Raw genomic sequence first — 24,306 nt, forward strand, 5'->3', positions numbered from 1 at the left:
TATATATATATATATATATATATATATATCTACTAATATAAATTTTATCGCTTATACTACATTTTATTGTACAGAACGAGATAACATAGTTTCGGTAATACGAATTGCTTCATTATTTCCAGATAAGTAAAAGAAAAAAATCAAGGCGAGTGCACCTCCGCAATCAGCCACGCGGCTCATACGGAGTACGCGACGTCAGTGTCGGTCTCGAGTCTCGAGTCAGTCAGTTTCTGAGTCTCTGATTGTGAGTCAGTCACAGTCAGTCGTGGACGGTCAACGCGCGACAGTCGACGTGTGCGTCGTAAGATCGTGCATTGAAATATGTGATTAACGGGCAGCGACAGCAGTAACGAGCCTTTGCCAAGCGATTCCATGATCACGTCCGCGAGAAACGATTTACCAGAGTGCTCAACCTTTCTCGACGGCAAGGTGAGTACGATCGTCGTACATCCATGGCCGATCTCCACTTGTGCGCGTTTCCTTAAATACGTAAAACACCAAGCGCAATCTAAAGATGAGCCTCAAGGACTTGGGACCATCCATTATCCATTCCTTAAACGTAAAAAAGATATTTAGGATATCTCTCGTATCTCTCTTCTTTTTCTCTTCGTGAGAAACTGCACTGTAGCCATTGATAAGTGACGATAACGTGTACGTGTGTGCATATATATATATATGTGAATTATTGAAATTGTGTTATGTACACTATATAAAAGATATAATAAATATCACCACATGCCTCAGTGGCTCCAACAAATAGAAATGGAATGAAATGGATAAAAGTGGATTCGTGTGATTATCGTTAATCCAAATTCTTGATTTTTTTAATTTATTTAAATCCAATTACAATTTAAGAATTATTTGAATCTATTTTAATCTATGAAGGGGAATTGAAACTACGGGATTCCTATTTTTTCAATTTAAAAAAAAAAGTTGCGAGCCATGTAATTCATTTTAATCTATGAAATGAAATGAAATGAAATGAGTGATTTCTCTTCTTTCACTCCAAAAGAAGTTTTCAATTCAATTTATGATTTATAATATAGAATTGAAATAACATAATTGCTATTCTTGCTATTCGACATGTATTTGTGATGAATTAAAACGGATTACAAATTTTCAATCCATTTACATACATTTCTGTTTACTGAATAAAACACTGACCGAAAAGTCAGAATTTAAGATTTCAGGAGTTTGATCCCTGATTGGGTTGGTTGAAATTTATTTTTCGCAACAAATTCTTTAAAATTTGAAGGGAGGGGATAACAGATGTTTGTTAGCATCAATTAATAAATTATCAAGTAATATCGAATATTACTATTCTCGTTCAACTGATAGTTGTGTTTCGAGACCGAAAATTTATTCGACATGCAATTTGGTGAACTTAAAAGTGTAGATATAGTGACGACAAATTGATATCTATTTTTCTATTATTTTTTTTTATATAATGTTTACATATAAAAAAATAACATGTTTAAATACAAAAAAATTATAATAGGAGAATATAGACCGATATACAAAAACAAGTGTGATTTGTTGTCACTACATTTAAAAATATTTGTTATAGGTATATCGATATTTGTTGAATTAACAAAATCTTTTCTCTCAGTGGCGATTATAAGTCAATTATTCATCAGCATTGGCCAATTCAACATAATTTTTAAAAAATCTTCTTTCACGCGAGTCGCCGTCACGGTTATCGCTTCTTGATACTTTCGACAGCTTTACAGAATTTTCTCACAGCACAGAATTTTCTTTGTTTCCAATAAACGCTTTCTCTCTCTCTCTCTCTCTCTCTCTCTCTCTCGTGTATCATCATGGTGAATGATAATTTGCAACTCGAAATAACAATTATTCAAATGTATTTACGATCAATTTGCGCGTGTCGCTGCATCGCAATGCAAAAATGATAGTGGCACGCGATAAACGATAAGGTTTGACGCAAATTAATTATGATATGTCGTCCGCCGGAACCGCGTTATTAATCGGATTTCAACAATGAGAGAAACAAGTTGTTTCAGACACAATTCTGGATAGCCTCGTTTCATTATTCGTTATTGCAAAAAGCGTGACAGTAGATGTGTGTAACGCTACAAATAAATTATTGCTCGTAAATTATTACTCGTGCGTAAAACAGCGCGTTATTATTTACATTATTATTATTCGTCATATGTCTGAGAGACAGAATATTGTTTGAGAAAACCATATCAGAAAGCCATCAGTCTTCTGTTTTTTATCGTGCATTTTTCAACACGTTTTATAATTATTTATTATAATTTATAATTATAAAATAGTAAATAAATAATTATAAAATAAGTTGGAATATAAAATTTATATTTATTTAAATTTTATATTTATTTATTGAATTAGACTCGAGAGTATAGCCTCGTAGGTCTTCCTCTTCCTCATTGTGGTTTCTCACAGATGTCATTTTTTAATCACGCATGCATTTTGTGCTAAACTATGGCTATGCGTGGATTTATGTTGCGCGCGTATTATTATTAGATTCCATGTTAGCCTCAGGTTGAGTTCCGATTCACGTCAATGCATTTAGATGAGTATTAATTTGTTCTATATTAGTTTCATTAATTCTTCATGGCTTTTGTGCTAAAATAAGTTCACGAAATTAATTATATAATATAGACGGAAAAATGTATAATAAAATCAGTTTTAGCATTAATTGTTAAAACGTTCCTCTTATTACTAGACAAGTTGATAAAATTGCTAGCTAAATGTGTGACGTAAAGTTATGACGCGAAATGAATTGTAATATGTTCATTAGCATGTCTGAGTCCAATCTTGAGTCTGTAATCTTGAAAGCAGTTTTTGTTCTCATTCGTTTCGACTTGATTTTCTTTTAATTCTACGCATAGCATTTGCAATTAAGACAGTTAATATCGTTTTGCGTTTGATACTGAAATAAAGAGCATATGGAATCTCTTCAGACGTGTAAGTTTGTTACTTTTATCTTCGAGCTGTGGAACAGAGAAAAATAGAGAAATGCTCTATATATTAAATAATATTATTTTAATATTATATAATATTTGATTTATTTTTAAATTTTTATTCTTTTCTCGTACACAGTGAGTACAATGTAAAAAATGACAACTATCGGTTAACGGATAATCATCGAGGCACTTAAACTTTGGATCGAATCCCGTCCCATTTGATCATGGCAAGAATTCCGTGCATCCACTTTGGAATGCACTTTCTTTCACATGACTCGGAATTGAAAATTATACCGAGGCCACGTTTCTTATATATATTTCATGAGACCGTGTGATAATGCTGAATTTTCATAATGAACGAAATTCCGGTTTTTAAAAATTGTAGATGCCTTATTAGTTAAGATTTAAAAAAATTTTTTTATAATAAAGTTAATGAAAGTTAATGAAAAGAAGAAGGATGATAGTTACTGAAATTAAATTATACTTTTCGATACGCGTTACCTGGCAAACTCGAAAACAATGATTTTTATTAATAGCGTGTATTAATAAGCGTTTCTAAAAGTCGATTAGACAAAATTTCATTTAAATTATCTCGTTAGATTGAATGATTATGCAGTGACGCACGCGAGACACTTCATTTTCCAAACCACTTTTGCGCGTCTTACAGAAAATACAGTTAATATCTATACGTTATATTATAGTATGTTTCTTATTATATCTTATTAAAATAAGAATCTTTTTATACTAATGTGCCAGTGCTGGCACATTAATATTTATTAAACTTTTATTACTCTCTTAATTGTTAATATATTGGGACTCGTGATTAAATTCGTATTTAATTTTTTTAACTTTATTTTTCTCTCTATTATTTGTACACAGCGTAAGAAGTAATATTTGGTGTTTTCTCAGTTAAATTGTTGCATAATAGATTTATGACCAATAATAATTTTGCTAGTAAGGTAGTGACATAGTGATTGTTAGATCGATGTTAACGATGATGCAGGATGATTCCTTATTACCTAATGCTTTGTTTGTAGATATCTCAATTTTTATAATTTGAAATGTAAAACTCAATTGCGAAACAATTTATTTTTACGTTTTTATACTCGATTTTTAGTTATACTCTGTCACACGTATAAGAATGAATGTTTATCATAAAATTTTTCTAGCCAATACTTGCCACTGCTTGAAATTCGCGGGTCAGCTACATAGTCATTTAATCCTCGGTTAATCGCTGTCGATTAGCAACTCTTAAGGTGGAATTTTTATTAAAATACATCGGCGTTTAACGAAACATAACATACGCCCGCGAATAAATGCGTATTTTGTAAGACTTCACAAGATCATAATCTATTTTCAATTCTTAACAAGATATAGATATTTCTTGTCTATATCATTTAATTTGGGTAAAAATTTAGATTTATTCTATATAAAATAAACGTTACTTTATTTTATATTAATACTGGCAATTCGATATTCCACGTATTTTACCTGTATAATTAATGTAGATCAAGTAGCTATACATAATCACGAAAAACCAAGATTGCAAGAGAATTGTTTTTTTTTCTTTTTTTTTTATACTTCGAAATACCTGTGTTGAAGTCAGGTTGATTTTCTTGTTAAGAGTCAGTATTTGTATACATATTTGTATACAAAGGATCGCAATGAATCGAGACAAGTATCTGTCGTGAATTTATTAAATTACGAGTTAGTTGAAGAAATATACATAGCCAGTCGTGGAATGTGCAAGTTTCTTTTCCCGATTTAATTTAACGATATATCAAACTTAGTAATCTTCCTAGATTACTTATACACAAACTGCTGTACAAGAGTCACCCGTATCGAGTAATAATTTTGTCTCGCGAAGATTATATCAAGTTAATATTAATTAATGATTACATTTAGTTTCAAAATAATGAGAAAATTATATAATATAGATTCTTCTATATTGGACACATTTAAAAATGATAAAAAAAATGTAGCGGTAATTTTTTACCTCAAAAATTAATTAAATAATAAGATTTAATAAGAAGAAATGTACTCCGATGGAAATGTATTAAAAAATAAAAACAAAAAATTGTGTTTTTTAGTATATATACAATGTGTACGCAAACGCATTTGTAAAAAAAAGGTACAGCTTTACTATTTAGTAAAGTCGCAAAATTGAGCTCGATGTTCTGCGCACTGAAAATTTAGATTACAAACAAAATAAACAAAATTTGCTGAGCTATAGAATCCACGAAATTAATACGGAAATCCCGCATAATATTACGTCATGATAATTTCACTGTGAAATATTATCGGCAAACCAGAGGCTTTGTCCTCCGTTTCGCGTCGTGTCGCTATAAAATTCATTAGCTTCGCCAAGCGGTAATGCTGGTTTTGCCACTGGAAAATCCAGGTGGTGGCAAGGCCGTTTTATACGTACAATACACGTCTCGTTTGAACGTTGCACGTTGTCACTGAACCGTGCAGACACATCATTGCAGCGTTCGTTGACGACGGCATGAAATGACGGAAGGACTCGCATAAAACAATTTCACGGAAGAGAAATCTATTTCTAGATTATCCGAAGAAAAGCATGTGAGTCACAACAACGTCTCTCGAAACCATTGGTCGTAATTATACAACGGGTGCTGTTGTAAATAAAATTAATTTATACATTGTCTGGAATTTAAATTGTTAATATCACTGCAATATTGAAAATTGATAAAAACGAGGGAATAGATAACCAAATTTTCTCTACTTTCGACACATCATAACGAATATTATAAATATGTAATATATAAACTTTGTTCTTTGTCTCCAAACTGTTGGAATTCCTTATTTTGTTTCAAGTTAATGTTTTCTCGAATACGATCAAGATAAAGATTTTTTTTTTTAATTTAATAGCTCCAAAACTATTTTGATCATTAGCGTTGTTGCGAAGCTTATAAATTTAAGTAGGAAATTACTAAATAGACAAACTGCATACATTGTCTATTGCATTTGTATATTCGAATATTTTTGTGCTTTCAAGTCGAACGTGCTTTATTATGCGTCTTAGATCCATCGCGACTATTTATTTATCGTAACATATCAATGGACACTCGATCGCTCGACGAGTCTATCCAAATTATCGTGAAATGTCAATGGCACTCGATATACTTTTTTAACATTCTTATCTTTATTATATTTATCACTGTACACATCTGACTCGGTGAAGAATTCAACGATACACGGGGTGCGGCTTGTACAAATTAAATGTACAAGTAGCGTGTTAATTAATTGCCACACAAAACAAGATAAAATTAAACTGATTAATTCAGATTATCTAAAAATATTTACAACACGCACATAGTCTACGTTATATTCTCTAATCATTTTTCATTTTAAAACAAATGTTTAGCAGCTAGGAACAGGCTTAATTTAGGTACTGCATATAGACGTCGATACGCTGTGTTTTTCCGATGCGATGAGCAATGGATTTTACTCATTTTTCACGGACGCCCGGCTAACTAAACGCGTCTAGCAGCAATGCAAGAACTTGGCAGATAACGTACGTGAATTACGCGAAATTGCTTACATAATGCTTATATGTCTGGATTATTTTATCTGAAATTCACGAAGGCACATTAAATATGAAAATACGAGTGTGCTTACCAAGCGCTTAAACTGATAATCCCCCAAGTACGAATTTTACGATCGCGTGAAGCTAACAAGAGAGGACTCGTCGAGAAATTTTATCGGAGCGTTTTTTTTTTTCTTTAACACACACACTGAAATTGTGTACTCCTTGCGAGATAATTTGATAATTTTATTTAATTAATATACGCGCGTTTATCATTTAGAAATATGCACTTCTTAATTTAGCAAACGTCATCCCGTTGATAACCCCCAACGATCATGTTGAATTAATGGATGGAAACATTACTGATTGCGCGACTAAGACGTGGTACTGTCGCATTGAAGATGAAAGGGATCAGACATGTAGAAAATTGGAAAACAAATATAAAAAAAAGAAAGTTTTTAGTTGCTCGGTACATTGGAAAGAAAGGTTGATGATAATAATAATCCGTTGATTACGAGTCCTTGTGTTGTTTTTATTCTTCTATAAATTGCATTGTAGGAAGAAAGTAGATCGCGAAAGACAGCAACTCGTTCAACTGCGTATCTCGAATGATTCACGCGTTTGATGAAATAGACGGATCGTTACATTCTCAAAGTACATACGAATAATTTGCATTGTTCTACAGGCTTCATCGATCAAACGCGAAGAAATTTTTTTTCTCGAATTAAATATTAGAGTATGTTTACCTCATTGCAACATAGTACTATATAATAAATCATCGTGCACTTTCCTGTTTATCATTGCGATGTAAAACTTGCAACTAAAATGGGGTCAGGGTTGAGCGATAAGAAAATCGCACGCTTGTGTATTGGTGGAATGTAGAAGATAGCAAATATACATTATAGATCATGGGTGCCCAACCTTTTTACATTTGTTAGCTACTTTTTTTAGTAGAGCAATTTCGCGATTTACCTATGTTAACACGCTACTTGTACGTGTAAGAGAAAAAGTACAAAATTATATATAAAATCTGATTTAACCGTTTATTAAACATATTAATAGAGATAGGTGTTAAAACTATGAACAAATTAATAAGAAAAAATTAATATAAAAATTATAAATTTTATAATAGAATTCAAATAAAATAAAAATTAAAATATGAACGTATGATAAAATTTAAAAAAAATTGAAAAATAATGCAAATATTAATGAGATCTTTTAATAATTCTTGCAATGCTATATTTTTTTAAATTTATTTAATTGCGATCAACTAAAATGATTTTAAATAGACGTAAAGAAGAAAGATCTACCAAGAAAACGGGGCGATCGACCGATAAATCGCGATCGATTGATTGGGCATCCCTGTTATAGACGAATATACAATTGTTATCCTTGTCTCTTTTAATAATTAAAATAGAAGACGCTTTCCTGCGCAAATTAAAAAATTACCACATAGCAGTATGCAGAAGATAGTGAAAGTAAAAGCCTCTTTCTTCTTTTTCTTCTCTATTACGAAAACTATTAAGTAGCATAAAGAAAATAGTTATATGAATTATAAAAAGACTGTAGAAATATTTTTCTTTCTCTCGAAGAAAGATTATTCAATTAAAAATTTTAATAAAATTTTACTCTACTATAGCATTTAAGATTTTTGTTAAATGTCGCATAGATTAATATTATAGATATAGATTGCATTACAGCGTTTATTGCAAAGACATCAATTTGCCTTTTTATTATAAATTTTATCAGAATTGATTGCGATATCTGGATCAACAAAAGAATAATACGTGTGTGCGATTGCAAATGCACACCCCCGTGATATGTCTGTAGTTAAAAATACACTCTCTGTAACAAGTATATACGCGGAATCGCGTTATCGGTAAATAATACAATTCCAAGAACTTTGCACGTACGGCATAGTAAGAACGGATTTATATTTCAATTGACACGGAAGTACATATAGGGTATTTCGTAAATTCTTAATTCAAAGTTTAGGAGCTTTGTTTATTAGTCCCTATCCCTTGATAAAATCCAGAACCTGTTACTAGTTTGTTACAAAAAAAAGTAATTATAATGGTAATGACGTTAGAAGTAACGCGTTATTTCCTTACCCTGCTATTGAATAAAAGTGTTCCGAAAGGCACGAATTAAAACTCGGAAGTAAAAATCCATAAACGAATTGACGAGTTCAACACATATCTATACGAGCGATTGGTAGAATATTGGTATATCAAAAATAGATGAGAGAAGTGCGTATCGACTGATAGCCGGATTACACACTTTGGCAGTTTACACATTGAATATTTACATAGCAGTATTTAGAGATTTGCGCCGGAGGCAAGACATGCGGGAAATTGCCGCGCGAGGGTCAACGTAATCTCGGGCATCGTTATCGCAGCCAGAAACAAGGAGAATATCGGAATTTCCTGCAATCTTTTTTTCCGATCGCGAAAAGAATCACTTCGGATGACTCAGATGAATCTTACCAAGCGCGATAATCACGAACTCGATATAGTGAGATTTATTCATACTGTTATGTGAATTAATATATAAAAGGCGATGCAAAATCACAAGAATTACCAATATTTGGAACACGTAATGCAGTTTTTTTTGTAGAGCTTGGGAAAATCTACAAAACGGACGATGGAATTTTCATCGTGAGAATCGTCATGTAATTTGTTTTTTTTTATTTCGTAATATTTCGGAAATGTAATAATTAATGGTTTAATTGTGAAATTTAGATCTGCCTGTTAATAATTGCAAAGTTCGAACACTGTATAATAAATTATAACATTACAGGTTTCTAATAAAGTTTTCTTAAGTACTCTTACTTCGATAGTAACATTGTAATTATAATAATATGTATTCAATATTTATTTAGTATGATACTTTTACACTTATTATCTATAGTATCTATTGTAAATTTTTACTTAGCACATACTTTTTTGTAATTATTTTCTAAAATTATTGCAATTAATTTTCTCGTTTTATTAAAAAGAACGTCGCTGCAACGTCATTGAGATACTTAATTATGTTTAAATTAGCATGTAATATAAATTCAGGAACATTTGATTCAAAGTCGATTCGGTGAAAACTTCAGATTGAGTTCAATTCGATTTTGAATATATTGTAAAAAATTCGATTTGATTCAATTCGACCTCACAAATGAATAATTAATACACTTCTATTGCATAATGACATCTCAATTCCATATTGCAAATTTTTTCCGCAGAACGGAACTTATTCTCGAAGAATATTGTGCAAACGAATAATGTGTTTGTTGTATGTATCTGACAATAGCGCCGGAAGTACAGTGGGTATAAGTGGATCGTTAATTTCAGAATCGCATAATTACGGTAATGGCATGTCCGTGGGAGAACAAAAAAGATCTATTCATTCTCGATTGAAGTGGAGCTTATTTTTGACAGATATTCCAATTTTCAGTACTATGATTTATTAATAAATAAATCTGAAATGTATACTATCGAGTTAAAGAACTGTTAAACTTAAATTAAAATTAAAAAAAAAAAATATATATATATATCTATATATATGCGTTGAGAAAAAAATAATAAAGTAATTTTCGTGAAAGGGCTCGCATGGTCTTGGTAGTTTTATGAAGACATTTCACAAAAGTACCAAGTAAAATGTTTTTTTTTTACGCATTCGCAGCCATCTATGTTTCATCGTCGTGCTGTTCGTTATGATAATGTGAGAGTGCGAGAAAATAAACATCCGTCTCTAAGGAAAATGATACGCCTTGTTATACACCGACTGCATCTACTTAACAAGAAATAATGTGAGGAACGTCTGCTTTGACGTTAGTCGCGGCATTGAGAAATCGCGTGTAGTGCGAAATGAATGCAAAGCTTAAAAGCGACAATTTACATCGCGTGTCTTAAACGTTGTATATTTTTTTAATATAGACAATGTAAATTCAATTAAAAAAAAAAAAAAAACAAGTAGCGTAACTTCTCCTATTATTTATAATATCCGTACAGCGATATTTCATTATAATGTATGTGCATACTTGAAACACAATATTAGTTAATCCAATTTTTTCTTTAAAATATTTGACGTTCGATCTTCAGATTCCCAAACTGCCCAAACTATTCGATCATCTGATCTTTTCGAGTATTATTATTCCAAAGGATTTTAAAACATCATCCTAACGTTAAGATGTCATTTGCAGGTACATCGAGCATTTAAGAAAATGTCGATTCTGTCCCAACTATCGCGCCGGTTTCACGACATGTTGACGACAGACGCAAAACCAGATCCGCCGCGGACTGGGATCGGAAGTTACACGCACAAGTTTTCATCGACCTCGGACGAAAATTTGACGAAGACGCAGTCCAAGTCGACGCCTATCACTCCGGAAGAAAAGGAGCGGGACGATGTGACGTCGACGCGGAATAAAAAATCGACGCCGAACGGTGCGAGGCCAACGACACCCACCGATTTCTGTACAAAATCGGAAGACCCTGGTGACGCGAGGTCGAGAAGCGAGTCGAAAGAGTACAAACGGCCAAGGACCAAAACGAAACCGAAATACAGCAAATCTTGTAAGTGGTAACAAGAACGTTATTATAGTAAAGATCGATGTAATTTTCAACGCGAGGCATCATCGGAGAGAGGAGAAATTTTTTTTGTATTCAAGTATCTTTACTGCGCTTTGTAATTTTTTTCTAACGAAATCTTATACGTAGTTTCCACGGAGTTTAATATTGCTTATGTGAATAATTTAATATGAACATTTATTAAACAAAAGGAGAAACTACATTTTTCAAGCATTTTCAAGAAAATCAAAATTAAATTTGTGTAATATTATTTGAAAGTTGAAATCAGATATTGTAAAAATTTTCTTTTGGAAAAAAATTATACTTTTAAAAAATTTATTATTCATCTTTTTTTGAATTTATGTAATTATTTCGTTTGTTAAAAAGTCAAATTATTTATAACAGTCTTGCATTTCTAAACGTAAAAATCTTTAAATAATTTTGTTTTTACTAGACTAAATAATAGATAATTCAAAAACAAATAAATGTTTGAAAAATGCGCTTTTTGGTTATAAGAGTTCGATTACGTAGCAAGGTCTCCTTGTAACATATTTTCTTACTATGTTATTCGAAACGTTATCACGTTTACTTCTTTATAGAAATGTACAAGTGATATGGACGTAATAAAAGGACTATATATTCGCGTAATTTTCAAAAATCTTACAATGCGATTCTACGATCGTGATTTTGTAACTAAACTTATTGTTAGTTCTATAAACAGAAATGTGCCACGTTATTAAAGAGATTATTCAAATGCTAAATGGGCATTTCAACAATTTGACGTATAACATTTGTCAATTTATTTGAAGGTAGTTCAGGATAAAAATTACTAAGAAGCGAAAAGCACACAGATACTTATAGCAATTTTATCGAAATCAAGTTAAATTGAACGAAAATGTGCCGCTCCCTATTATAAATATTGTTAAGACTGAGACACGTGTGTATGTACATGAGATCATGTTATCACGATCAAACACGTAAACATGGGGAATACCAAGTTGCGCGCAGATTTCTATTTGCAAAAGTATTAAAAGAAAACAAGGATACCAGGTACCATTTTTAGTTGTATATTGTGCTCGATTTGAGAGAAAAACAGTATACGTTATTGTGTTCACGAAGAAACATTTGTAATCCTTTACTTCGTATCTGTGATTTCGGTGCAATGATGTGGAAGATTTGCCGACGATTCGAGAACTCGTATCGTGAAATTTTTTACTTTTTATCATTTCGATAAAATTTCACCGAAATTTTGTCAAAATGACAAAATTGTCATGTTAATCCTCTGCCACTTTGAACGGGATTATTTAACGTGATAGAATTACTAATGCGACGTGACGCGCGATATAGTAGCAATTTTGAAAAAAATCGCGAATGATGATAGCAGAAAATTAAAACTCGTTATCTAGGCGCTTTAGTTACGCGATAACTATCTACGGAGAAGGTGAATTTTTGTAATTATGTCTAATGATTAATTGAAATGTTGTATTCAAGATAGTAAATATTTAATGAATGCGACAGATTTGCGTTGCAACAAGATTTCGTTACAACACTTTTTAAGCAAACATAATTATAAATTTGCGATATTAAGATAAATGTCTCAGAGTAATCAGATATGTGTAATGATACAAAATCAAGATTATTGAATTTTTGCAAGGATTTACGATGTAAGATGATTTAATTATATAATTGACTGAAATATAAAGTATTAAAGAAATATGAAATATTTAATTATTAACATATAAAAATACGAAAAATTTTAAAATTATAATTTTAAAGTAATAAAAATTTGTGAAGAGAGCATCTGAATAAACACTAATATTAGGACAATTTAAATGTTTGTCTTTAACAGTTTAAATACTAAATTGCCCTTGTTCTTAACTTGATTTTTTATTATTTATAAAATAAATACAAAAAGTATTAAAATCTTTAACCAAGTTGTGTAACAAATTAATTTTTCAATTTTTATAACACGTAAAATAATCTTATAAATTTTATAAATCTCAACTTTATAAATTCTAAAGAAATTAATTCTAAAGAAATTTTATATTGAAAAAATTACAATTAAATTTCAACATTATAAAAAAATCGATTTTAGTTTAATAAGTTTCCATATATCAAATATGTTCAGTCATTGTGGGACCTTGTAGGAATTTCTTCAATAATGCTTGATATTAATTTTCAGCGAACATCGTAAATTACAATATAGTCAACTCCAATGGAGTGAAGATCGGCTCGCGCACGAGCTACATATGTAATGTAAATCAGTACCTGGCGAGCAGTAACGTCGCGCAATCCGAGACAGCTTCGAAACCCAAGTATCGACCAATGCCCCAAAACGTGGAGGAGCTGAGCACGTGCAAGGAGGAGCTCAGGTTCGATGACATGTTTATTATTAAGACACATGTTGGACACGGATGGCGGGATATTGCGAGGAGACTCTCATACTCCGACGGGCAGATCGACCAGCTCGAGGAAAATTATAGGCATAAGGGTATCGATGAGGTGAATGTCGAACTCCTAGAATCAAATATTTCATTCCAAATGATTCATCATTGATCTTCGCGATAATCGGACTACAATTTTGTTCGAACGAGAAGATGTTTGAAATTCAATCGGTTGAAGATTGATTACTATCGATAAAACGTCAAGTATTATTTATGTACTTGAATATTTTCGCACGAAATTTACAAAGAGTGAGCCCAAAAAGACCTGTTTTTTAGCCCATTTCTTGGACCTTGAAATTCAAACCTTTTTTTATGCCAAATAGTATTGTATAATGGAACATTAATCCCAGAAAAATTTTAAGATGAGCATAGGCGCGGTTCCGGAGATATACAAGGTTGAAAGTGACGGTTTCTCATAGCACAGGGCGCCGTTTTTAGACTTCTTTTCTATTGTTTGAATAAAAGTTATCATTTCCTATGTATTTTTGCGCGCTGAACACGAATCTGGTGAGCAAATTGCTCTATCACGTCAGATTTCTTAGAAAAGTGTCAAAAATGATCGTTTTTACCTCACCATGGCGTTAAAAAAAATCTATTTCTATCTATCTAAAAATCTCACTCACATTAAAAAGCACCCCAATCTGTGAGAAGCAAGGGAACTTTCAGCTTATTAGAAAAGCATCTCGATCCGTGAAAGGCGGTGTCACGTGTCATTTCAACTCCATCTATCTCGAGGAGTTTTCATACTAGACGAAAATTAAGGTCATATTTCAATCCGGGATAAAAATCCATAAGAAACAATGTTTTACTTCGTTTTATTTATATATATATATATATATTAGATAGATTTTTAGATAGATAGAAATAGATTTTTTTAACGCTACGGTGAGGTAAAAATAATCATTTTTGACACTTTTCTAAGAAATCCGACGTGATAGAGCAATTTGCTTACCAGATTCGTGTACAGCGCACAAAAATACAATGGAAAATGGTAACTTTTATTCAAACAACAGAAAAGAAGTCTGAAAACGGCGCCCTGTATTATGAGAAACCATTACTTTCAACCCTTTATATTTCCGGAACCGCGCTTATGCTCATCTTAAAATTTCTCTGGGATTAATGTTCCATTACATAGTACTATTTGGCATAAAAAAAAAGTTTGAAATTCCAAAAAATGGGCCAAATTTGAGGTTACTCTTTCTTATAAATACGTACAAATAATGAGCAAGTTACGCTAATTCTCTATGTACGATGATTTTAGGTAATCTATCAGCTATTGCTCGACTGGAAGCAAGCGAATACACAGGATGCCCAGCTAGGCACGTTAGTTAGTATACTGTGGTCTTGTCAGGAGTACGACTGCTGCGAGCGATTAGCCGCAGCTCGCGAGAATTCATCTTAGTTGAGCACGGCGTATAAAAAAATCTCTATCTAATGTCTGTATATACGTTTAAATGACAATTGTGATTTTTTTTACTCTAGGTAGTATTCCGTTTTTATACATATCTTAGCACGTAGTTTACAGACACACGATATATCGATTGTGATCACTTGTATTCATTTAACGTGTCGGATTGGCCAGAAGAATATTACTAACTGGATTTGATTTGTATTCAGTATACGATTTGGTACTGCACGAAGTCGCAATGAGTTTGTGTTTCAAGTACAATGTACATGATCGGGTTAATAATACGAGAACGTTATGTACGAATGTACCTGTAGCGTCACTTTGCGCGACACACACGTTTACACGTAATATGTATGTACATACACAGATTTTTTTACATTTAACTATGATCCATTTGTAAAATTTTTATTTTGTAAAATCTAGCAAAAATAAACATGTAATTCTTCAAAGAATATGTATTTCTTTCAGTTATACAAGTACATGCACATTTGAATCATACACGCTTAGCAGTAGTTACACATTCAACAAAATCTAACGATGTTTAAAAGTACTACCGTCTATAATAAATAGATTTTTATTTCATTTTTTTGGATTAATATATTTATATCTTCCTTTTTTCTTTCATATTCTTTTTAATCACACATTTTTTTTAAAGATAAATTAATATATATTCCATAAATTTCTACTTTTTTTCCAAAACAGCTTTACGAAAAAAGAATACAAAATTTTTATATTATATTAAAATATATATTCAATATTCCAATATAATCACGTTTGCACGTCTCTAACATATTTTTATAATTAATTTATCACCCGTTATGCAATATCGCTATTGATATTCGTACCACCTAATGATTTTTTTTCTTTGAAATTAATACTATTTTGTACTTGTAATAAAAAATCCTATTACATCTAGTATGTTACAAACAAATTTATTTAATGCATTTTATTTAAATGCATTAAATTAAAATATTAATAAATTGATGAACAATCTAATTAAATGTGTATTGAGTTAGAAAAATAGACGTAAAAAAATAATTTGGTTCTCATCAATAATTTAAATTATATTAATTTTGTCATTTGAATAATTGACAGAATGTACAATTAATCCTTTAATGTGAAATATTTGATCAATTACGTTTACGTATCGTAATTAGCGTAATTTATGATTATTGATAGTTTATTTAACACACTACAAATTTGATATAAAAAGAAATAAATATGTGATAAAAACAGTAAATGCGATCAGTGGAATTAAAATAACACAGTGTACATAGTTATATGCAATAATTAATTAATGATAAATGCATGACACGTGCAATCATATTTAAATTAATCATAACTTTTGTTTTTTTTTTATTCTACGATTTAATCTGAGATAGCTTTAATTTCAGGTAGCACGTGATTCGTTGATACTGTAATCATCTTATTATTTACATCGCTATCGTCTATCACCTTGCTGAAGATTTCATTTTTACATTTATCAAATTCTTCTACCATTTCATTGAGCTCTCGGTCACCATTTATGGTTATAATTGGTGATGGTACCGGTTTCAGAGTTTGATGATAGAGCCAGTCATCATGGATTTGATGGATTTGCTTCAGATATTCTAGTGAAACGGCGTTCTCTTCCTTTCGACCTCGTTGTTTCATTCTCTCGTATACGGTCTCAGGTGTTGTCCTCAAGTATACTATTTAGCAACACAAATAAAAAGAGAAATAATTTTAATAGATGTCTCCTCAATTGTAATAATTTCTCAGAAAATCCATAAATCATATACGCACCTATTAAATCGGTTTCTATATTATTGGCATTTTTCAAACACCAATCGTACCAGTCCTCTAAGACAGTTACCTCAACGTCACGTAATACATTTCTGCGTTTTAAATTTTCGACGAAGCACATTGCACTGTATACGGATCTCTCCATAATTTTATACGGCGATGGAGTCTTACAAGTGTGCAATTGGAGCATAGTCAATTGTACATACGATTGGAATAAAAAGGCATAACGAGATGGTTCGTTATACATTAATTCCTGTAATGCAATGATTGCAATTAATTCCAATAACACAATATTTTATATTAAATTGTATTAAATTAAAATATGCCTATTAATATAGTTGTGAGATATTAATGTAATTATTATTATTTTTTTTTTACTGTTATGCGTTTGCTTGATATATATAAGAATCAGTACCAGTCAATGAACAAATAAAAATCATATAATTACATTTTCAGTAAAATATATTTTAATCAAATTTGCATAAAAATTAAATCTAAAAAATATTAATTAATTTGCAATTTTATTTTGAAATCTTATTATTTTAATGTTTTTTAAACATTTACTGATGAATGTTTAGCGACTGGTGCAGCGTAACTCCTACAGAAACTTTAAACGTTTTTGAATGTCTCGAGTTTTTGCAGGAAATGAAATAAAGTCATTAATATTATCCATAATTAATGACATACACTCATCATTATTGTAAGTTTCAACAAATAAGTAACATTTAATAACAAAAGCATTAAATCTATTTTTATTAAATTATCTTCAAAGTTTTAACTTGACAGAAATATTATCTTTCTCACCAGTAGATTCGTTCCAGACACGTCACGCCAGAGCTCGACTGGCTCTTCTAGTACAGTAACATTGTCAAATTTCTTAAAATGACTTAAAAATGTCGTTTTACCACTTCCTATGTTGCCCTCCACGCATACAGTGAAGGGACGTTTGTAGAGTTTGCCAATGGAGCCAGGCATCTTAATGAAGGCTTCGAGAACTGCTTTACCTGAACAGACAACACGCTCGACTTCACTTCCTCTAGTACCGAAGACGTACTGAGAATCAGCTTGACTGGGTAAGAAATATGACGTAACACGATATACATGTATAATGCAAATAGTAACAGTATATTTTAAATAAGATAAATTGCTTTTTCAGAATGAATTTATCAACAAAATGGGAAATTCTGAAATATCACTCGACTAAAGTGATATGCTAAAAGAATATTACATGTCCTTAATAAATAACGATTATAATACACAGTCTCCATATTACCAAAGCTTCTCCTTTATATAGAATGTTAAAAAAACATTTAACATTTACATGACGTAATACCGAGTAAAAAAATCTTGATAAACAAGTGAAAAGCCTAACCATTTCTGAGATGTAAACAATTGTGTATGTTAGCATCAGGATACATCGACTTCTGTGTGTCGCAGTAATTGAATGTGGTATAGATATAGGATGCAGTCAATTTGACACTATAAATGCTTCAAAGCATTTGATTCAGGACATATCAGGATCAATCGGGACAAGAGTTTTATTAATTGACCAATCAAAGAATGCATCAAAGCATTTGTAGTATCAACTTGACCACACCCACAGTTACCGTTACAGCTGTAAAACGTTCTTAGATGCATTGTAATTGTCGAAACATTTAATTTTTTATTGAATTTTGCATCATACTTTAAGCACATGCTTCACGAGCAGGGAATATTGAATACAATTGTTTGGGAATAAATCTGTTGTTATTATTATATTGGAAGGTCAAGAGCATTTGCGCAAAACAGCAAGTAAAGCAATAACGCAACAAAATAAAATTATTAGTATTAATTAACACAAACAATTTAATAAAATGCTGTTTCTTTTATTAGTATTGTACCTTATTATTTATTTTATTACATCTTTTATTTTTTGCACATACTAAAGAAACATAACGAGATATATTACAACGACGATTTAACAGAGTAATTCCCAGCGATTAATTAGACAAGTAAATAATTACACGTCAATTCTCAGTCAACATTTCGTCACTCACCAACAGAATGTACCGTGCGATCGTTCACTCGTTTGTAATTTGAAACCAGCTGACGCCCAAATCAACGTGGATCAAATAGCAACGCACTTGGGAGCCGACGCAGTTCGAACGGCAGGGTCGGCTCTTAACGAACATGTAGTTCGGAGTCGCGATTCTCGATCTTTTTCAGGCTGAACAACGCGGAAACTGGCGGGAACGACACACCGACGACGAACCGGGGATTGCCGCACGACTTCCCGCCAAAAACAAAACACGAGCGCCATCTCGGGTAGATAAGCCTATCCCGTACCGTTCGTCACAGCTGCGCTTCCCGGCCTTCCCGCCTCACGGCTCTCGGCCGACCGGCGACCGGTGAAAAAGGGGAAACTCGATCGCGCGAACTCCTGCTGCGAAAGAAGCGCAGCTAACCTAAACTGAACACGTACGTACGCGCATAACCAAATATTCGTTGCGGAACATAACCAAATATTTGCCGCGGAAGAAGCCCAGTTTAACTTTAGCTGAACGCGTACGCGCATAATAAACATTCGCGTGTATGCATAATATTTTGCTAAAAGCAAAGAATATTCCGAGCGAACGATCTCTCTTGATTTTCGCTAAATTTCCGCGTATAGAATGACACTTTTATCAATTATATTGTTGGACGATAAAACAATTTATTTATTTTTCCCTTTTTAATGAACAATTCGCAGCTTTTGGTATTTCGAATGTCGCGCGGATGCAACCGAAACTAAGGCTATGCCGTAAATGTCAAGATTACGTCTACATGGATTATTTATGTATTATTTAATGTTACGTTTACATGACGAAACATGGAGACATTTTCATGGAGACAAAACGAGCAATCTAACAAACGAAGATTAATTTAAATGAATTGAAAATTGCAATTTATTTTAATTTATTCAAATTTGCACTTTAGAGGTCCGGAGTATTTTTAAATTCAAATGGATTCGAAAAATCTAAAGTGATGTGAATTCGAAAATGTCGAATTGAGTTTATTTCTTATATCCATTTCGATTTATTTGCTAGAAATGTAAATTATTATAAATTGGATAATTCAATATAGAACAAGTGATTAAATTATAAACTGAATTAAATTATAAACTAAATTAAATATCTGACTTTAGTATTGATAAAATATATAAATATTAGAAATTAAAAAACGGAATATAATTTTTACTATTTCTAATACAAATTCTTCTATATACATAAATGTAAAGCATAGTTTATATAATTTACAATGTATACGCATAATGCAAATTATTCATATTTTATGCGTAAATGCTTAATCGTGACTGAAACAACGCGATAGGGGAGAGAGCACAGCTCGGAATTTGTTGGTCAGATAATAAAAAAAAAAGATAAACAGTAAATTTATTCAGACACAATACTTATAACAAATATGTATAAATAAATTGTAGACTAAATATTTTTTTTGTTTAATTTAAGATCATAAAAATATTTATAAAATATTTCGGCAAATATTTTTCAAGCATTCTAATAAATAAATTAGAAATAGTTTGTAAATATTTTATAAATATTGTGTGCTGTCTGGGTGGGATAACGATAATATTACAAATGTAAAGTTAAAAATTTCTTATAATCTCTACACGTTCATCATATGCGATAACAATTATCAAAATCATCAACGTGTTATTGCCTCAAATGCACACTTAGCTAATACGTCACTGATGCCGGCATGTCCGCGTCCGCACTTGCTGAGACACCAATTACCGAGTGACAAAATCAAGTACCGCGACATTACGCGGCACAGCGACTCGATTACCACGTGATTCTGCATCCTTCCATTATTGACTCGTAATTAATTAATTTCGGTATTGCGTCGTTGTGCGCTAGTAAACAAATCACGTCGATCGTTGCACGATGCATTGTCGCGTACGTGGTGCATCGTCGCGTGACGACGTTGTTATCGGAGTAAATCGTACTCACCGGCGGAAGCCATCGTTGCGATCTGCCAGCCAAGGTAGAACTATAGAAACGTAAGTAATTCGTCTCGCAGAGAGTTCGACGTGACGTTCGCGACGGCTTCTGCCGCTTCTACGTTCCTGCCATTTCTCTCATGCAACTGCGCTCCGAGCTGCTCCGAGCGTGCGCGCGAACACGAGTGGATACACGTGACGACTGACGGGGTCCTGTCGCCGAACGACGCCAAGTGATATCGATCCTCTCGGAAGAGGCGTTCACCGACGGTCGATCGACGAGAGACCGCCGTCAACGATGTTACCAGCGATGTTCATGCGCATCGCCGACGTTCTCGCCTGGAATAATTAAGAAACGGTTGTAGGTTAAACAGAATCACGGATGATAAAACAGGAAAAATAAAATTACATAAGATGTGAGCATTATTGTTTAGAATCATCAGGATCGTGCTGTACCTTTCAAAATTATTTCAGCATGGATTATTTACGTTATGTTTAAACGAATCTTTTTCATATAGACAATACAGACATTGTAAATTATTAATATATTTGATTTTGATATAATATAATAAAATAAAAATATATAATATTGAAAATAAAGAAACGAAATATAATTTTCGGAATATAATTTAAACATAGTTTACATAGTTTATATTGTATACGCGTAACATAAATTATTTGTTATATTTTATGCGTAACGCTCAACCCTTAGAATAAATATCAGCTAAGGTTGGGTGTTTACGTGTAAAATATAAATAATCGACATTATGTGTATACAACGTGAACTATACAAGGGATTGGATAAGTTGATATTTTTTTAAAACTAAATTAAGTTAAAGTTAATGACTTGGAAAATCAATTACGTTAAAAGTTGTATGAACAAAAAATTAACTCAGTTAAATGTTCATTAAGATTAAATTAACTTGAATTAAAAGTTGATCAAGTTAATTTGCAAAGCCTTATTAGAATTAATTAGAAAGTTATAGTTTTTAAAAATTAAGTTACTCTAAAACTAAGTAACAAAAAATAATTACAACATAAATCATCAAAATAAATTTAATACTTTATTTGTAAATTAATTTTATACGTCATAACAAAAAATTATTAATATATGTAAAAAGTATAAGTAGATAAACATGGTGGCATTCATAAAGATGAAAACAGTTTTTAATGTAAAAAAATTAATAAATTAATGTTTTGTTTTGAAAATAACGAGTTGAAATTAAAAATTAACTTATTTGATTAAATGAACAAAATAAAGTTATTAACTTATAAGTTATTAACTTTTTAACTTTATCATTTATCTTTTTTAACTTTATAACTATTTACTATTCAACTTTGAAACTTTATAAATTATGTATTTTGGATATTATCTATGTACATAAATAATAATGTATGGCCTAATATAATGATATGAAAGATTCAGAAATAGTGAAAAATGAAAACTAAATCTTATTTTTTAATTTTTGATATCGTGTTTTTAGTTTATCAATATTTAAGTTAGATATCTCAATAATCTTACAATAACCTGCCAATTACTTTTTTCTCTATCGTATTAATCAATTTGTAATAATTTACATTGCTTGTATTATATGATTCAATCATTAAAAAAGATTCGTAAATATAATATATATAAATAATACGTGAATAACATTTAGACGTAATTCTTAAATATAATACAACCTTGATAAATATATAAGAGGCAAATATTTATATTTATATGTAGTGCATTAAAAATTATATAAAATTATAAAACTATATGCAATACTGTAAAATTATAAAATGGTTAAATTGAAATAATTTTACCACTATACTATTAATACTGTGCAGTAGAATCGTCTTTTAAAGAATGCAATTAAAACTTTATGCATTGTATGGTATACCTCGAGAAGATAGATAATTGAAGAATTTAATTTGACATTTTTCTAACTTAGATATTATATTGAGAAATTAAGAACATCATTAGAAAGAATATATTAACGATAAAGTAAAAATCAAAAAATATTTTAACACGAAAGAGACAAGCAGTTGCTAAAAGGATATTTTTAATTATGAAATAAATAAATATTTGATGAAGACAATAAATAATTGAAAACTTTGCCACATTTTATTTTTTAACTAAATATTATATTAAGAAATTAGTTATTGGAAGGATATAGTTTAACCATGAAATAAAAATATTTTAACAAAAAAAATTTATAGTTGAAGAACTTTGTCTTCGCTTTTAATTAAATACTGTATTAAGAAATAGGAATTTATTATTGGAAAGGAGGAGAAGGAGGATTATATCTTGGTTATAAGGTAAATGAAAAAATGTTTTTAAAAAGAAGGTAAAAGTTGAAGAATTTTATACACACGTACAATATTAACAATTTTTAATTAGATATTATACTAAGGTAATAGGAATTAGTCATTGGCAAGAAATATTTTAATAACAAAATAAAATTTAAAAATCAGAGCAATTACAAGTTTCGCGATTAAAACCTGACTTTATATAAACTTCAAAGAGATCATCTCAAAGATATTAATGTCTTTTCGTCTTTGTATTCATAGATACTCGTCAAACGAGCGACTTTAACGAGAACGTCATCGCGTCTTTGTTCACATTTCAGTGATCTCTACGCGCCTTTACACATCAACACATATGGTCGACCATAATTTCTGTCAAAGTGCGCCGCCTCATGAACGAAAAGTGGCACAAACGCGGCCCGTTTTTGATTTATAACACCGAGAGCGGTCCTAGTTACAGTTGGAAATGTGTATCCGGGACCAACGAGGTATTTGGGACGGGAGTGTGTGCGACCAGCTGCCATAAAGAATTTCTGACTTTGAAAGTAGCCGCGACGCAAAACTTATCTGCTAGATGACTTTTATTGGAATCTTCGTGCCCTTTATTCGGAGAAAAAGGTTTAACGTGTCTAATGTTACAATATATATGTATATATATATATATATATAGAGAATTTTATATTGTGAGAGGCAATCAAAATAAATACAAATGGAATTATTTCTCTGTGCGCTATCATAAGAGAATTTTTGGTTTTTAAGGTAAAAAATACATTTACCAGATGACTCTCATTAGAATTCTTTCGTGCGCTTTTAACCAGAAAATAAAGTTCAATGATATTTTCAATATTGAAACATGTATCTGAAATTGTTAAAAAATAACCGCGATGAATAAGACTGATTATTTGATATGAATGAATTTAATATAAAAAATTTCTTGTTTCGAAAAAAGTGCAATTTATATTTACTGAATGAATTCATCAAAATTCGTTTACTCAATTTAATAATAAGTAGAGCATTTAAATCATTGATAAATTTTTTAAGGATGTACCATATGTGTCTCAATTACTAAAACCTAAAAAATATCATAGATCGTTCTATGATGTTTACGTTTGAGTATATTTGTATACAATTTAAATACAATTTTCTTATTGGTTTAAAAGTCATTTAATTTTTGCTTATCTTAATATAATAAAATCGCATTTTTAGTACTTATTTGCAAATTTAATGATAAAGTGACATTACAAAAATAAATCACATTTTTTACATATACCAATCAAACTCTGATAAATATTCATATTTTTAAAAAGTCCTTTAGATCTTTTACTCATTCAAAAATTGTTTACCAAA

The 24,306-nt window shown here is 31.0% G+C and overlaps 2 protein-coding genes across 3 annotated transcripts; one reads left to right on the top strand and one right to left on the bottom strand.

Moving 5' to 3' along the window:
- The first annotated feature begins 116 nt into the window (after positions 1–116).
- On the top strand, positions 117–15,364 carry LOC105196059. The gene is made up of 4 exons (XM_026131974.2): positions 117–429; positions 10,691–11,063; positions 13,240–13,559; positions 14,763–15,364. The coding sequence occupies exons 1-4, from the start codon at positions 373–375 to the stop codon at positions 14,901–14,903; spliced, it is 891 nt and encodes a 296-aa protein (XP_025987759.1). The 5' UTR covers positions 117–372; the 3' UTR covers positions 14,904–15,364.
- A 409-nt stretch (positions 15,365–15,773) lies between these two features.
- Positions 15,774–20,893, bottom strand: LOC105196060 (deoxynucleoside kinase). 2 transcript variants are annotated; one of them, XM_011161782.3, is made up of 4 exons: positions 20,681–20,893; positions 17,499–17,698; positions 16,695–16,947; positions 15,774–16,600 (listed from the first exon to the last, which is right to left on the bottom strand). In XM_011161782.3, the coding sequence occupies exons 1-4, from the start codon at positions 20,691–20,693 to the stop codon at positions 16,278–16,280; spliced, it is 789 nt and encodes a 262-aa protein (XP_011160084.1). In that variant the 5' UTR covers positions 20,694–20,893; the 3' UTR covers positions 15,774–16,277. The 2 variants fall into 2 exon arrangements, with proteins under 2 accessions (XP_011160084.1, XP_011160085.1); XM_011161783.3 differs by lacking the exon at positions 20,681–20,893 and adding an exon at positions 18,731–19,521.
- Between the last annotated feature and the right edge of the window lie 3,413 nt (positions 20,894–24,306).

Source organism: Solenopsis invicta, chromosome 16 (assembly GCF_016802725.1).
Source record: "Solenopsis invicta isolate M01_SB chromosome 16, UNIL_Sinv_3.0, whole genome shotgun sequence".
Taxonomy (NCBI): Eukaryota; Metazoa; Arthropoda; class Insecta; order Hymenoptera; family Formicidae; genus Solenopsis; species Solenopsis invicta.